The sequence below is a fragment of the Gobius niger genome (assembly GCF_951799975.1).
Source record: "Gobius niger genome assembly, chromosome: 8".
NCBI classification, from domain to species: Eukaryota; Metazoa; Chordata; class Actinopteri; order Gobiiformes; family Gobiidae; genus Gobius; species Gobius niger.
The window spans coordinates 19086299-19104130 of record NC_136859.1 but is presented as its reverse complement, the minus strand read 5'-3'; the positions used below and the strand labels follow the sequence as shown (position 1 = coordinate 19104130).

Sequence of the window (17832 nt, the reverse complement as noted above, 5' to 3'; positions counted from 1 at the left end):
AACAGCCGTGTCCAGCTGCATTTTTAGTTGTATTAATAGTTTTTTTACTGAAAGTCCACACGTGACTGATATGGCTTTTGGCCTCTCCAAAACCGGGAATTTCTTACAATCATTACTCAGAAAAAGCCACTTTTTTTTTTTTTTAAGTTAAAGTTAAAGTCATCTCCACTGGTCTACTCTCTCCATCATGGCTCATCATGAAAAACGACAATGCAATTTCTGCTCCATTTATTTCCCATGGCAGGACAAGCGCTCCAATTCAGACTCCCCACCCTCAACTTCCATGCTGAGCCAATATTGTGCGTAAATCTCATGCTCCGATTGTCATGGCGTAATTATAATGGCACCCTGCGTCTATGCAGATCAGACTTTGAACTGCTCAAATGTTTACGGCGGAAAAACCCAAATATACATTAACTCAGTGCTGGCCCCCCTGCACCATTCATCATACAGAGAAGCGGCCTGCACTGGGCGCAGCCATTTGATAGATAGGAAATTATATTTAATTAATCTAATGTTTACAGTGAAACCATAAAAAACGTGCTAGATATAATTAAAGAAGAGAGAGTTGCTACATTAAATGACAGTTACCTTGATTGTGGTTAGGAGAACTGGGGCCACTGAGGTCAGCCTGACGGTGATTTGAAGAGCTGTCTACATTGTCTTGCTGAGAGAAACAAAATACAAAAAGAGAAAACATTAATTTACACAAGCAAAATATTACATTACCACAATAATTTTAAACAACAGACATAGGCAACTCAGGAAAAAAAAAATAAAAAATCACCATATGAAAGAAAAGCAAATTATTTACTACATTGAAGAAAAAACAACAACAACACAGTATTAAAAGCAATGTAAGGGTATAACAGATCTCAGAGTGAGAAACGTGCCAGGTGTCTATCACATTACAGTTGACCAGCTGCCTCACACACGTGTCCCGGGATGACCTCTCCGGCATCCGCATAAACACACAATGGTGTAAGAAGAAATTATTCAAACATCCAACCAAACCAATACAACGACTTTATTTCAACGCAGCAAAACACAGCATCTTTTGTACCGTACTTAAACTTTGTGCGTGCTTGGACCAAAGTCTGCAAAAAACAACAACAAAAAACCCACAGTGGTGTCCCGTGCAGAGACAGTGGTGTCCCGTGCAGAGACAGCCTGAGATAGTAGCAGCCAGAAGGAACAGAACGTACTAGGACAGGCAACAGTGTTCAATAAAAAAAAAAAAAGGGGGGGAAAAATGTACTGACTGAATCAGACCTCCTCTGATGCAGCAAGAAAAGCTTGTTATGCCTAATTTACAGACGTAGCCCTCATTACCAGCAAAACATTACAGTGTGTAAAGGACATTATTTCAATATGTAATGTTTTAGTTATATGTTATTTTGAACAACAGGTAGTTTATAGGGATTATTAAATCTAGAAAAGAGAAGTCCAATTCACAAAGTCTGCAATTATTTAGATAATATTAATAGCAGAAGGTCGTTTGTAAAGCACAAAACATCCTGTACCCTTGGGGATGTACTATATGACATACAAAAACCTGCTTAACCAGTAATTTAGACATCCACAAGCATTTTTTGAAATCCGTGTTATTCTTGTATCAGTTTAACAGTTAAAAGAGTTCTCTCAAATGTCATTGAAAAAAAACAAATCCTTAGGTTTTAATTTAATCAATACGTTCAATGTAATATAGCTTTGCTACAAACTGTCAGCCTCCTTGTATAATTACCCAAGTCATTTTTGACCAAACTGAGATTTGTTATACTCTAAACTTTACTGCATACATAGGTATAATGGATTATGCACTGCGTACACCACAAATTAATACCTTGACCTTTTGTATAATTTATTTTAATGGACTTTCACTAAAAATACCTAAACACAATACTTCAGATTGAGTGTTATAAATTAAAAATGCTACTAGGAAAGTACAGGATTCAAAATAGTAATAAGAAGATAAACTCACTCCGACCTCCAGTCTCTCCATTGTTTAAAGAAGCTATGATCCATCATTTGATGAGCCCCTTTCCCGCTCTCTTTATGTCAACGGTCTGCCTATACATTCACCCTCTGTGTAAGGCCACTAGCAGTCCCCCTACCCCTGTTCTTCACCAACTAACCCAACTGCATCCAATCATTATGTGGCATTGTTCGTCCCATGTATTGTCTCCCCAGTTCCAGCTGTCTAGACCCCACTGCTATGGAATTTAATGGGACTAACCTGCTTTAGGAATAAAAAGGCAATAATCACATAAGGAGGCACATTCACCCCATTTGATCTAGCGACACAGCAGACCCCCTTGCAACGTCCGGAGGAGAGAGCAGCAGACTGTGACTGATCCCCAACCAGTCACCCAAAAAGCAACGGGACTGTCGTGGTTAGGCTTGGCTGAAAACACATGTGGGCTCTCCTTCAGACCATCTACTGGCCTTGAAGGAGACTTTGTATAGCTGTTGATATAGAAGCCAGGTCAGGGACTTACCAGCACTCAATGATTGTACATGGTTAATAGCAATGCTCATCTTACAAAGCATCCACAACCATACCATGAACTTCATATTCGACTGACATCCCACAGTTTTTCACCAAAGTAGGCTTGCTCGACAAGATTTGCTAATTGCTCATTATGATAGGAAGATCATTGAAACACACAATTAGAAATATACCATTTCTAATATAATGTGCTTTTTTGTTTAGTTTCATTGCCCTCAATTAAAAAAAAAAAAAAACAGTGACGAAAACATAAATGAACCAGATTCCTAATTCAGCATTCACATTATAATACACAGAACCGAAATGGAGTTTCAGATAGAGCTCAAGGCCAGGACTCGTGACGGGAAATGTTTCAAAAGGGAATCATACGCGCACTGAAGTGGAAAGAAAGTCAGAATAAAAGTCAGGTTAGGTCTGTCAGGTTCAAAGGGTTAGGCAACCAAGTTTATTTGCAAGTCAAAGTAGATCACAGTTGCACAAAATTACAAGAAAGTATATCAAATCAATCCATGAAACATAAACATAAAAATGTATTCATTATAGTAAAAGGCAAGAGTGCAGATGCAGCTGTCTAACAGTGAGCAGGCTGTTACAGTAGTCTAACCTGCTGTACACAAACGCATGGATAACTCTCTCCAAATCGGATTTCAACACTGTACCTCTGATCTTAGCAATGTTTTTCAGATGGTAAAAAGTTGCTGATGTCATTGCTTTGATGTGGCTGTTTAAGTTCAGGTCTGTGTCCATGATTACTCCTAGATTTCTAACCTGATTTTTTGGATTTACAGAGAGAGACTCAAGGTGACTGATAACACTTTCTGAGTTTAGTTGGAGAAAGTTGTTTTGCATCCACAAACTGATCTGTTCAATGCAGTGAGTGTCTCGACAGGCCCATGTTCACCTGTTTCATCAGTGAAACATAGATCTGAGTGTCATCTGCTTAGGACATATTGCTGCGTATTAGCTGACCCAATGGAAGCATATACAGGTTGAATACCAGGGTTCCCAGGTTCAGCTTTCTAAGAAGGGTCACTCAATGGACAGAGACAAGATATGGAGTTGAGTGAGGACCAATGGTTTTAAGGATGAGCCAAAAACATGAGAGAAAAAACTGCGGCAAGTGTCTTCACTAAGCAGAGGTCACATTCAGGTTAATTGTTAGGACTAAGCACTCAACCGAAAGAGACATTTCAGACATGTAAAATAATGAGGTAAAATCTCAACTGTATTTATTTTTCATTATTTACTCTATATTCCAATTACTCTGTATCCCGTAAACAGTTTTTCTGCAGGTTCAGTAACTGAAGAGCTGTATGAATGCAGTATCTAATTAGTTTATACAATAGATTCTTTATTTCATGTTTTTTCAATTGTCAAAATGTAGCGTTTGTGTAGAACTTTTGCAAACATCGAAAATTGCTTTACAATTCCATTATTCATTCACTCCTTAATCCCACTTGGACGTGCATGCTGACAAGGTGGATTAAGTGTCTTGCCAAAAGGCACAAAGCAGTATGCCACACTGGAAGCGGGGATAGAACCTCCAAACATTGGTGTACAGGGTTCAGGTCTCTGCCAGCTGATTGAGTGTTTGCTTTTTCCCATTAAGCATGGAGTCAACTTAAGTGCTTGGTCTTGTGAACGTCCATTGCTTAAGGCAGCTCCTGACACATGGTAGCCCTAAAGCGGCTGAAGTCTCCGTCATACGGCTCTGAGGTCAAAGATCACAGAGAAAGCCTCAGACCAAACATGCTGCCTTTTGATCAAGCTAATATTTCTACTGACTTAATGCAAATAATGCCTTTTGATCTACACAGCAGGTGCAAGTTGGCTCTGCAATCCTTCAATCCGATTAAATCAGCATAGTTGTGTCCACATTGTCCATGTATGAAAGTGGTGTGTGAGTGAGTTTGTGAGTTTGTGCTTACCATCACCGAGAGTGCTGTGAATGAATAATGCAATGCAAAGTGTTTTATGTGTCCAGAGAAGTGCTACGCAAAACCAGTACATTACAATTCTAATTATACGTTTTATTACTTCAAGCTACTTACATTAGTGAGCATGTTTTTGAATTCACATGTGATCTCACCTTAAGGGGTCATAAGTCAAAGTACTTGGAAAACCAATAATGCACGCGTGAATGCAGATCAGCAGAACAATCCAGCAGTGGTTTTCAAACTGTGCTACTTGTACCACTGGTGGAGCTTGGACTTCTCCAGGTGGTATTTATTTTGGACATTTTCTTAGACCTAGTTTAATAAAATGATATCATTGTTTAGGCCTGGTGGTACTTGGAACTGCAAATATTCTATGAGGTGGTACTTGGAAGGAGAAATATTTGACAGAGTGGTGTATGGTATGAAACGTTAAAGGTGTTTTAGAAAATGTAAATAGATAATTCTTTTTTTTTCTTTTCTTTCACATGTTTCTATCTAACACTGTATTTGATCAATACACACGCATAATGCTTAATCTTTTAAGTCTTTCTTACCTGATAATTTGGATGATGCAGATAGTAATCTGGACAGCCAGCGAGAGCCATGTTTGCAAACCTCAGTTCGTCTGTTCAATTTTCCCCCGCAATTTTCTTTGATGGCACAGAAAAGGCAACCTGCAGTGTCAAAAGCAAATGCACATTAGAAGACAGTCAAAAAGGTGTTTAGGAAAAATATAGGGAAGGAGACAGAACAAGACAGGAGACATGAGTGAACAATCAAAGCAAATAGCTCTTCTTAATCCACACATACTGTATAGAGTAGACTGTAAACAAGGCAATGACACAGGATAACCACATAATAAAACAGCCATATTTGCTATCTTGCGGAGATACTCATTCTGGGTATTTTTGCCATTCACATTAAAATATGAACCCTAATTTTAAGGGACTATAGTTTGACTGTTTTTCCACAGGAGAGATTTGTTAAACACACACACCACACCACCACAAACTCAACATCACCTAGTTGTCTTTTTGAACTTCTTAAAGCAGGGTTGCTATCAACCTGCCACAGCGCAGCCCCTTTAAAAACACTTGTAGCCTCTGGCCTATAAATACCCGGCAGGCAGATCTTAGGTTAGATGGAGGATTTATTTTGAGCTAAGCAGCTCTGGCTCTCAACTATGAGGCTCTTTAATGCAGCAGTTCATGCCCCACTGATAGCATTTCACAAATATCCCCTGCCACCTTATGTAGGGCTGATCTAAACTCTTTTTTTTTGTCTTAGAGGAAGCTGCACTTATAGCACTAAAATTGTGGTTGAGCTGATTATACTACTACTTTACGTGTTATTACAGTATGTCCTGTCTACTCAATGTATGTATGTACCTTATGAATCCACAAATGTAGTTTTCATTGTAGAAGCCTGTGATTTATGTGTTAGCGTGCAAAGACATTCCTTCTGCCTCTGAAACTTTCTTTTTTTTCTCATTTGTTATATCAATTTTCTTAAAAGTATTTCATCTTTCAATTAACACAAAACAAAACAACACAACACAATCCAGCACGGCGTAGCAAACTTCAGTCACACATTCAATCATCATTGTCTGATTACAAAGAATGACCATTCTTTACAAATCGAGTGCCTTTAAGTCCCAGGTCAGGTGATCCAGAAGTACATATTGAACAAGGAACCGGAGTGAAATCACAGAAGATACATTTTTTAAAGAAGCAAACCATGAGCAATATAATTTTATAAGGGGAAATGATACTCCACAGTGGAACACCATTACCACTGGCCTGGGTGTGGCCAGGAGATTATGTTGTAGCCCTCAGCGTCATGTCAATCCATCCATAAAGTTTGCCGAATTTCTCTCCCTACTTTTGCCCCTTTCACGCTATAATAAAAATAGCAGGTTTGGAGTTTTCATCTCTTGCCAAAACAGGTGTGGTATTTTGAGGTGTCCGTGAAATGCAAGCAGTATGATGTATTGTGTCTAACTGAGCAAGAATTTATTATGTAAATTCTTGCTCAGTTTCAATTCTAACTGCATGAGGCCCACTGCACTGGCAGCCGTGGTGACATCATGTTTAAATTTTCAACTTTTTCTTCTTACGTTTTTGACACATGCCTTAGAGCCCAGTCTTGAGGCCTACCAGCAGCAGTGCTCCACAGCTGTGTCCACTCCTATGTGTACACTTCCATATGTGTTCCCTCGTGTTGATGTGCGTGGATGTGGCCCCTCTGACTGCAGCTGACCCACTGGACACAGCTTAACATTGGGCCTTTTGTGGTGGCTCAGTTATCTTAGGAATGCACCAGCACAAATTCAGATGAGTTACATAAGAGTTGGGTAAAGGGTACTATAGGAGAGTCGCTGGAGAAACTATTGTGTAAGTCCCTGTAATGTTAAGGCAGAATAATACTACGGTAAATCCCCCAATTTAAATAGGTTTAAGATGAACATCCAGCCAGAAGACAAGGATTTGTGCAGGATCCCAAACTATGAGAGACATACTGCAGTAATAGTCAGAATCGAGCAGGGTGAGAGACTACTTAACAGGGGTTCCCAAACTTGTGGCTGGGACCCCAAAAACTAACACGTAAGTAACTCGGGACCCCATTGTCTAAAGTTGTTGCCTCTAAAGCTACTTTAAGGCAGAAAAACATTTTAAAATCAAGTTACGTTAAGTTAGAACTTTGAATAGTTGAATAGATTTCAGAAATCATAGGCTGTTATGCACTAAAAACTATACTGACAGTTTCATTTTTCTTTTTGTTTCATCTTGAAATCATCTGGGGACACACACCCCGACCTCCCGAGGGATCCCGACCCCCAATTTTGGAACCACTGGTATAGCCAACTTAACTGTCAAAAGAAAGGGCCAACACTTTAAAACATATCTGACATTCTTGTTCCTAAATATGACTTGATTGGATTATAGGACCTTCATAAAAGAACCACACCCGCAAAACTCAACCCAGCTCTCCCCACCACTCGATTCCCACTGTTAACCCATGTTGCTACTAATCAACTACCACCGTACCAGCCCCACACCTCCCAAACCCCTGTCTAGCCTATCCTCCCCCTCTGCGAACTCACCCTTCATCCTGCGGCCAAAGCAGAACATGAACACCGTCTTAATTCAAGAAATGGCACTGCTCCAACTCACTGTCTGGAGACTTGCAGAGAGGCCATTGAAGTGAATGCACTGACTGAAACCCAATACAAGAGGAGAGGTTAATTATTGAACTATATGTTTAAATTGGTCAGGCACCTTCGGTGACAACATTTATCTTGACATTTCGGGTTATCAAAACGTCCCATGGTGCACCGGCCTATAGAAATGTGCAATATGGACGGCAGACAGACGCCCCATCAAGGTATTGTGCTGCAGTGATTCCCACCAACTGAAAGCTTTGAAGGCTTTGTTCCTTGACTCCAATGGGCAGTAAAGCTTTTTGTTTTTTCAATACTTGAAAGCAGCAGATGTACAAATCAATGATGCAAATACAGTACATCTCATTGCTTAATTACAATTCTATTCAGTATCACTAGTTTGACAGAGATATTGGTGCTTGTCTGAAGACTATTCAAAAAATTCATACTTAAAGGGGTTAGATGCAAGTTAGTCATTGTCTGCTCACTACTGCCACCTCAGGTCTTATGTGTAACTGCAGCTTCTATATTAAGCTCGTGCATGATGGCACTTCAGACTCGAATTAACACTTTTTGAGTGACAGTGCAGGATTTCAGAGGCAGTTGTGGTGAACAGGTCTGAGCTCATTCTACACATTAGGACATGGCTGGAACATGTAGGGGATGAAAATACTTAGTTTTAACATTTTTAAACTCCATATAGTCCCTTTAAAAGGTGCATTATGTAACTTTAACTTTTGTTTACTTTCTAACTTAAAAAATATTGGTGTTAATATTTGACCTTTCAGTGCCCCAGAGGCTGTATGGGTGGTTAAATTGGTGCCTTTGCTTTCCATCCCGGTGGCCACTAGGACGCTCCAGGGTCAATTGTTTTTTAGGGATTCTGGTAGGTTTTCACTGCTGTCTCCATGGTTACAACGTTCCATCCAGAAAACCTACAAGAAGCCCTTAAATACATAACATAAAACTGGTCATGGAGCGTCCTCGGGGCCACCGGGATGGAAAGCAAAGGCACCGTGCCATACAGCCACTGGGTCACTGAAAGGTCAAATACGTACTAATATTAACATTTATTTATTTTTTTCGCATACAAAGTTGCTCAATGCACCTTTAAGTATGAAGTTATCGTTTTAAATGCACACATTTTCAGAATGAACTACTGTAAACTTCTAAAGTTAAATAAACTGGAGACAGTGTTTGCCCCCTAGCTCTAATCTTGCGACCAGCAGTCCTGGGACAGAGCTGAACAGAGCATCTCTGTCCTCAGTTTTAATCAGTGGATTAGATGGTTGCCACTCCTCACTGGATGAGCTTGTTGTACATGTTGATTAGTCATTAATTGGCAGCTTTCATTATCTGAGAGCACCAGCGGAAAGTGGGGCTATATGAGAGGGCCTGATGTCATGCCGGGGGACCTTGAATAGCCTTTTGGAAATGTGGGCAGTGCCTAATTGGATGAGGATTTCATTGGACTGCTTGAGAGAACCAGTCTTATGCAATAGGAGAGAAGAATGAACAAGCAGGAAGCACTGGTGCTTAGGCCCAAGTTGGCTCAAATAATGACCTTTTCATGTTCGCTATTGAACATTAAAAACTTGACAACAGCAACCTTGTGTTCGACTTTAAAACATTAAGACAAATTCTTACAGGGGTTTGCATTTTTAACAACAATAAAACAACAATAAAGGGTCTGTTATCCTGGCAAGCGGCTGGTTCCCAGAAAATATTCTAAAGCCAAACTTAGGTTCTAAATTCTAAGTCCTAATCAGCTAAAAGTATGAGAAAAATACAGTAAGGGGAGAGGGGGGTAATCAGGTATGACAAAACCAACAGAGCACGAGACGGATCAGAAATGAGCTAAGTCTGTGATGTAGCACTAGGTAAAAAGCCAGCATTGTTCTGGTTTCAATCACATTTTACATCTAGCAACAACACCAACTAACCATGGCTTATTTTGATTCAACAGCTCAGATTCCATTACATGTGCAGAGAGGCCCATATCAACATAGACAAGAATAACAAGAAAGGAATTCAAGTATGGACACTGCAGCTAGACACTGCTTGTGTATATGGTAAGTTCGCCAGATCACTTCATCAGACATTTGAGTGTGTCCAAAAACCTTGTTATCGGCAGTGCACCCGCCCAAACTGGCTTTCAGTTACCTCAGGAGTAAAGAAAACATTATTGCCTCCCAACAGACCTAGCTTTGAGTCACTTGCCCGGCGCGTTCTCTGCACACTTGTAATTAGATAAGCTCGCATTGCATCAGTTTCTGTCAATAGAGAACACAGTGCAAATCCAGTTTGTAGTCCGACACAGAACACAATGCAGTGCACGGACAAAAAAAAAAGTTAACGGAGACGACTGCTATTGCTGAGTAGCTTACTAATTTGGACGAGCCAAGGAAATGTACAATGAGCCCAGTGTAGGGCTAACACAGCTGCAGAAGACTAATCAGAAATCATTCCTGCAATAGATTAAGCAATAGATCATCAGATTAAGCCAAGCACAAATTGCATAGCAGCTGCTTGGAGTTTTGGCATGATACACAGGTACAAATACAGAGTACAGTGACTGATTTTAGGTTGAGACCACTGAAGAATGATATGACCTGAGCAGATCCCAACAGGCTTGTGTTAATGGTGTCATGACATCGGAGAGGAGTATTAACTGTGCATAAGCCCAGATACACCAGCGCTGAATGACTGGCTGCTGACGCAAGATGTAGAGGAATGCTGCCCAAAGCATGACCACAGGCTCTAATAGCACCCATGCCCACTAATTGTATATCTTTGACACCTTTATCCTTTGAATGTCAGGCGAGATGCAAACACGGTAAGGAGACAGATCAAGCTAGCTGCATCGCAAACAATATTTGGCTTTACCTTTTAAAGTAGCACATAACCTAGGAATTTACAGTAGATGTATAAAGGAATATTTGAACAAAGTCTAAATAAAATAAAGCATTAGATAAATCTAAAAAAGTAAACCAGGGCATATTAAGCTGTGTGTAGTTGTTTTCCCTACAAGTACCAACTCACAAAATATTTGACCTTCGAAGTACCGCCAGGGCCTGGATTAAGATCAAATAAGAACTAACCCAGGTGTAAAGGGATATAAAAATAGACTTAAATTGGACAGGAGTTATTTCTAACCTGGGTGTGTAAACTATCTCTAAACCATAAAAAAAAAAAAAACGAGCTTACACGTTATATGGGTGTGTGCTATTGAGATTATGCTAAAATTGACCAAACAATTTCAACAGCTCATGTTCCATTTAAAACAAATAATTTGTTTTTCTGCAAATTGTGTCAAAACAAGACTTGAATAAAAAAAACAAAAAACGTATTTGTAATGCAAGCTCCATGCTTTTTTTTTTGTTCTGGTTGAGTAAAAAACAAAAACAAAGACTCAAGCGATGCGGATATTGCATCACCTAATGTTGCAATATTACTTTTTTTTTTAATACATTGTGCAGCCCTTAAAAAAAACTATAACAAAAGCATAAATGATTTTTTTTTTCTCTAATTAAAGCCTAAAATTGCTGATGATCTCAGTACCACCTGAAAAAGCCCAAGTAGTTTTGAAAACCACATGAAATAAGTGTGTCTCTGGCTGGATAAATACTGTCAGCATGTCATATTCTCCAAATAAGCACAAGTAAGAATGGTAAAGCTGGTGTAGCTAGGCCTAGTGCAAGAAGAATTATGTTCAATATGTGCCTCTTGGCAGAATGTATACTTGCAAAGTTCATGCCCCATCATGCCTGCTTCTAAGCATAGGCTTGAAATAGCAGGACTGACTGGTGCTAAAGGGGTAAAAAGAAACCACAGCTAAAGAAGTTAGCATGTGCACACAGGGATTTGACCACATCGAAAGAAAGAAATGGATGAAACAGAATGAGTGTGATACTATAGCATGCTCTACATTACAAGAATGTTTTTTAACATATGATGACTATATTGTAACAACTATAGTACTGTTCTATAAAACTGCACATGAAGGAGAAAAAAACAGCATTTCGATGAACAGTATGTAACAAAGTACACCTCTGATGGCATTATGACACTATTGTTCAAACTAGAGCTGTTAAAAAGAGCTGTTTCATTTAGAATTCAGACTATGAACCAGATCCCAGTATGAGCATGAGCACCACTCCCCTAAGGCCTTCCTAAACTCTCCAGTCACGCTCTGCTATATACTTGGTCTAGATTGACAATGCGTGAGCCAAAGCTGATAGTTCCAGGACTGAATCATAAATTTTAAGGCCGTTATGCAACTTTGTGCTTTCCAGAGAGAGCACATGCAGCTAATAAAGAAATTGACTTGGAAGCTTGCCAGAATGACAGAGCAAAATCAAGCATCTATAAAGAAGCTTCTGCTTAGTTAAAACATGTGCAGAATAGATAATAAAGTTACATCAGATTAAGGTGAGACAACCATAAAGATGAGAACAGACAGTTCTTGGGAGCCGTTTATATTAGCGATACAAAAGACATAAACTTGACTATAACAATACACTGTATTCAACAATAGAGCATCCACTAGAAGACTCTCTGCAGTGTGATTGGGATTGTGAAGAAAAACAAAACAAAAAACAGTATAAATAGTGTGCATTTAATTCAATATAAGAACAACATTTAACTTAATCCTACCAAATTCAACCAAAAGGAAAACAAAAAAATTCAGGGTTTTATCAGGATATTCATTAGCAAGTACTGCAAATCCGTAAAGGCGGGGTGCAACAGTGGCTTACACAAACAACCAATCACTCACTTTTCTGAGACTCCAACAAGAGTGATCTCAATGACCAACTGCAGGATTTGACATAACCTTTAATGTCTGATCAGACCTTCATAAAATATGTCTGCAGGATGGATCTTCCATCATATAAATGAAGGAGAGGCAAAATACCCTATAGCCTACTGATCTCTCAGGCTCCCCTCAGGCCAGGGCTCTACTGCAGTAGGGGCCACTTCCCAAAGTATCCCTAAGAACACGCCTCTCTCCCCCACCCCTTCTCCTACCCACCCCCAAAGCAAACTGCTGCCAAAGGGGATAAGGCGATAAGGTCTGCCGCTGGTAGTGAAACTCCCAGAATCGGGTTTAGGGGCTGCTGAGTGCTACTGGTGGTGTCGTGGGTGGGGGTGAGGATGGGTGAGAGGGTGCATGGAAAGAGGGGTGCTCGAGGAGTAATACGAAGAAAGTAGAAGCCCGGGTACACGTAGGCTACAGTTACGCAATTATAAACAAGGCACAAGCATCGAAAGACTGTCAGTGAAAAAAAAAAAAAAGAGGGCTTACATGTTTTAAGGTTCGCAGCGCAGTGAGTTGCGAGTCTCCTAGCTACTACATATCAATTGGACACGAGGGGGGACTGCAGAGACGGAAGGAAGCTGGTACAGTGCAGTCAGTCATTGTGATTCCAATATATAATAAGCCACACATGTTTACAAAGTTCACCCAAAGTAGGTAATCCCGTGCGAAAAAGGCGCATGGTCCGATTGTGTCCCGAAAGCAACTTTTCTGACGCGCTCCCTGGCCCGCTCGGTCTGTCCCGGACCCTCTATCTGATCTACCCGACCCCCCAAACAACACCGCCGATTACGAGGAGAGCGTCTTCATCCGGTACCACTCACCTTAAAGTCAGACCAGCCCCTTGTCCCGCGGCTTCAGAGGGAGAAAAACAACCCGCGGAGGGTGCGCGTGGAGCGGCCGCAGAAAAGAAAAGTGAACAGCGCTGGCTCAGAGACCGCTGGTCAACATTCCCGGACCGGACAGACGCACAGAGGGGAGAGGAGGAGGCACAAACAGTGGCTGCAAAGACCGCAGGCAGCTCATCTCATGCTGCCGGGGAGACACACTACCAACACACGCACGTAGGCATGCGCGTACAAACAGGCATACACACACATACGCACACGCAGGAGGCACAACAACTCCGCCCCCTTTCAGATTGGTCACGCCCACAAGTGAAGGGCGATTAAATGCCGCGTTCACGTCTTGGAAATAAGGGCGCGCTCTGATGATTAAGATGCGCTGTTTATTGCATCAGTACATGGGGGCCCCCAAAAGACACATTAATAGGCTGCGAAATATACATCAACATTTATGAAGGTGTTTAAAAGAAATTAATAAAATGCATTCATTGACTGAAGGGTTATTTGGTTGAATCCCTGTGTGTGTTCTGAGCTTGAAGCACTTGTTTGGATAACCATCATGTTTCGACTAAGTAATAGATATAATACAAATATTTGCCTGTGGTAACATCACAATTTGTCTACTGTAGTTGCCACTGTTTTGCACAGTAACACCCAGGAGTAAAAAAAAAAAGGAAAAAAAAGAGGATAATATGCTGGCCTATTGCGCAACTGGGGTTAAATCTCGTTGAACTAAAGTAACCTTCTTGTGTGTATGCCCAAAGCTAATGCCTATACCTCATACCATACTATTAAGCGGTCAATAAATGAATAAACAAGGAAAGGCAATAACGTGATTCGCCTCTATAAGGTAACTTGCCTTGGGCTGCTGTGACCGTACTGTGACTCAGTGTAACCCCTTTGACTGCTGTTTACCCTGCATGGGAAATTCAGATAAGTTTAGTGGTGGGAACACAGCATGTCAGTCCAACAGGAGTGGGTGGCATCCAAATACAAACAGAACCCAAGCTAAAATGTGACATTATAGTCTACCTCATCAGACATTCAACGTCATATAGGTCTTTTGTTGCATTGATTGATCTTGTGCTTGGCAGGCATGGGCCATCAAATTTCCTTTTGATGCTTACAGCTTCTACTACTATGGCTGTCCATCACTCTTACGGATGACAACCAACCAAAACAGTTCCAGTCTACAGACCAGTGTTATATTGTTTACATGTCAACACACTAGTTCTTACGCAACACACCAAACTAACCACCCATTCTTACCAAACCCAGCTATTTTCTAACCAATGCTCAATGGAAAATGAGATTTAAATTATAGCGTTTTCAACCCTACATCGTGAAAGTGCAACGTGGTTAAGATCTACTAACATGCCTGGAATTCTAACTAAATGCAAATGTTATAAGTATCATTTGATGCCGTATTGTGGCAATTGAGGGGTGCTGTTTTTGTTGTTTGGTTACACTGGTTTGGAAGAGGACACAACCACATTGACAACAAAAACATTAGTCATGCGCGCAGATATCCACCCATTCAATCATTGCAAGATCTTTACAACTTCTTTTATTGTTCTATTCTTCTGGCACTATAACATTTTCAAAGCTTTAACTCTCCTGCTTGAATATATATATAGTGAAAGATTTAACCAACTGTTTGTGTGTTTTTTGCAACTGATTGAGTAATGTCCTTGGGGTGAGGGTCTCGTGGTGTGGATAGTGTTCCAAGAATCAGGAATGCAGGTTAGGTTCAAGTTCGGAGCGACGCATTTCATGTGACCACATAGTGATGAGTCAGGCCCTGAGCGGCTGCCCGGAATAGTATAAGCTCATCTGTGGCAAGAAGCGAAACAGTCAAATACTACGAGAGTGAGGGGGGGGAAGAGAGGCAATATGTTGTGAGGAGTCGAGGAAGGCCGTAGTTTACTGCACTGCTGGGATCCACACTGCAGTCCAACAATGCTTTCCAGAACAAGGTGCATCGGGTGAACTCCTGTCAAAATGCTCTGTGAGGCTTTCTGTCCATTACTGTAAATAACACGTGCAGTCAAACGCCTTATAAAATCATTTATTCAGCCCAAAATTACAAAATAACAATGCACAGTGTTTCAACTAAAACATTATGCATTGATCTCAATAGTGTTAGTGGAGGCTCCGAGTCAAATGTGTTCCATCTTTACTTTACAATATGTACAGTGCTACAATGTGCTCGATTTTCACTGTGGAAATCAAAGTGTCCGATTCAGTCTGTTTCCAGCTAAAGAAAAAGGTTTTTTTAAAATAACATACACATTTTTAAATAAGAATGCTCATATTACATTTCTATAAACATATTGTGCTTTTTTTTTTTTAAATATAAGTTATGATTCGAAATCCTTTTTTCAGACAATACATAAATGTAGTTTTATCTCTTAGATTTATTAGCCATCAAAAACAGAAGGATGTCTATTACAACAAATAACTGCAAGAAATATAAATTTTTAAGGCACTAGAATAGGTTAGGTATCTAAATTATTAAATAGTGTCAAAGCAGCTGGATGAAGGTGAAGACGGATGAACAAAAACAAGCATCAGGCACATTTTACTCTGACTTCCACAACTACGGTACTGTGCACTGTTGGCATCATGAATCCCAAACTTGTCTTGCTTTGAACTTAAATCAGCTCAATCTTGTTCAAATTAAATAAAACAAAACTCCTTCATGTTCAAACTATTGCACTCGTCATAGGGATTATAAATCAACCATACTATCATACAACATAACACTGGCTGAGCAACAGTTTAAGGCTTCTGTAACTTACAAAACAACAATTGACTGTCTAAATATCCCTTTCATTGGCACGTTCTCACTGCTCCAGGTACAATGAGTTCAAGTACACGTGGCAAGATATCTTCGGATATATATTGGCAATCTTGAGTTAAGAGTCTGTAATTTCTGACATTTTTACCCTTATCATCAGTTGCGCCATAGTTTTACATCATCAACATGTGATTGTGTCACAAAAACATAAATCTCAAGGTGGAATGACTGTCTTTCTAAACTACGACACAGTGGAGGATTTCGCCTTGATCGTTCCCATCCTGCCGTTCACCTGGACTGTCTTTGCTGGCACAGCGACCTATAGGAGACACAACATGTTATGTTTGCATGTAGTCTCTACTCTAGCAATAGGACATTAATAATAGCCATAGTGGTGTAAACCAGTATTTATAATACTGTCACTCATGCTCTCTTACAGTACATATTATATTTTGTATTTGTATACTTCAGTATTCCTTTCAGTGTCCCCTGCATTCAGTGCCTCTGAGTAACCTAGGAGCAGAGGGTGACAGCAGTGTGCCTGTATGCTCAGTAGGCTCCATAATGAGCCTACTGTGTATGTTATGGCTTGATAGGAGGCATTGACGAAACACATGTCCACAAAAGTCTGAAAGGCCCCAAATGGCCAATAATCGAACCTTGAACCTTCTTGCTGTGTGGTAGAGCTCCTCAGCCACCAGGCTTCTCCTACCACCCAATCTACAGCAACTGTTGACTTAGGTTTGTTCTACATTATCAAATTATTGTAATGTAAGTTTGTAACAAGTAGTTTGAACAAGCTTTACCCTGAATTTGAACTTTTAGTGATACAGTACGACACTCTCAGTCTGGAGTTCATATGGAGTTTACCAGCTGCCTCTGCGCAGGCAACCTTTGTTCTCCCTATGAAGTCTTAGCACGAGGCAGGAGGAACAAAGGAGGAGAAGCCTGTCTCAAGTCACTGGAGTATCACTGAGTGAATCTAGGCTTTTCCACAGTGTGTGTGCTCTTTATCTCTCTGATGTGTTTTTTCTACTGCTGTCTTGATCAAGCCCCACCAGCACAACGATGTTAACTTGTTTACACCTCACTATCTCAAATCCCTTCAGTCTCCCTCTATTTATTTATTTGTGTTGTTGCACTAACGTTGAAATGCAAAGCTGTATCTCCCTTGCCACAATTATTTATTTATATTTCATGGTTGGATTTACAGCTCTGTGTGATCCATTTTAATTGCAATGTAATACAATGAAAATAACAAATTTGAAGATTTACAGAAAAACAATACCTTTTTAAGCTTCTCTGCAGCAGACCCGGAGCGGATAGCCTCCAACATGGCCTCTCGCGCCACGGCAGGGTTCGCGGCCATGTTTGGTTGTGGCCGAGTGAAAGATTTAGGTGCTGGTAGGACAGGAGGAGGTGGTGGAGGTGCCAGGGTGACCACCAGAGGTGGTGGAGGTATGGACGACTGCAGCGGAGCAGATGATGTTGAAGCAGAGGAAGATGAAACGTGTGCACTGCCATTTACAGCGGGGACAGTCATTCTGAAGTTCTCCAACTCCTCAGCAGCTTCACATTTTGTCTGCAAAAACAAAAAGTAGACGTACATACGTATTTAGACTAGACTGGACACAGTATACGTATATATATTTATTTGTTTCCCACTTTATCTTCTTGTACCTCAAAATACTGATTATGCAAGTTATGTCTGATCTGATGCTGTATTTAAGTGCAAAATGTGATTTTCTTTTCTTAGATTGACTGC

General features: G+C 40.4%; 2 protein-coding genes across 4 annotated transcripts in view; both read right to left on the bottom strand.

Moving 5' to 3' along the window:
- LOC306967222 (growth factor receptor-bound protein 10-like) overlaps positions 1-13450 on the bottom strand; it is a 42569-nt gene extending 29119 nt beyond the window's left edge. Inside the window, exons 1-3 of the mRNA XM_079562152.1 lie at positions 13247-13450; positions 5001-5120; positions 592-667 (exon numbers count right to left, since the gene is read on the bottom strand). Coding sequence (XP_079418278.1) covers positions 592-667; positions 5001-5051 — 127 coding nt within the window. The 5' untranslated portion in view covers positions 5052-5120; positions 13247-13450. The remainder of the gene's footprint in view (positions 1-591; positions 668-5000; positions 5121-13246) is intronic.
- Positions 13451-16177: 2727 nt separating this feature from the next.
- The window catches only part of cobl (cordon-bleu WH2 repeat protein), a 30919-nt gene continuing 29264 nt past the window's right edge, over positions 16178-17832 (bottom strand). For all 3 annotated transcript variants that reach the window (XM_079561792.1, XM_079561794.1, XM_079561793.1), the window contains 2 exons: positions 17356-17649; positions 16178-16386 (listed from right to left, as the gene is read on the bottom strand). In XM_079561792.1, the coding sequence (XP_079417918.1) occupies positions 16309-16386; positions 17356-17649 (372 nt within the window). In that variant the 3' untranslated portion in view covers positions 16178-16308. The remainder of the gene's footprint in view (positions 16387-17355; positions 17650-17832) is intronic.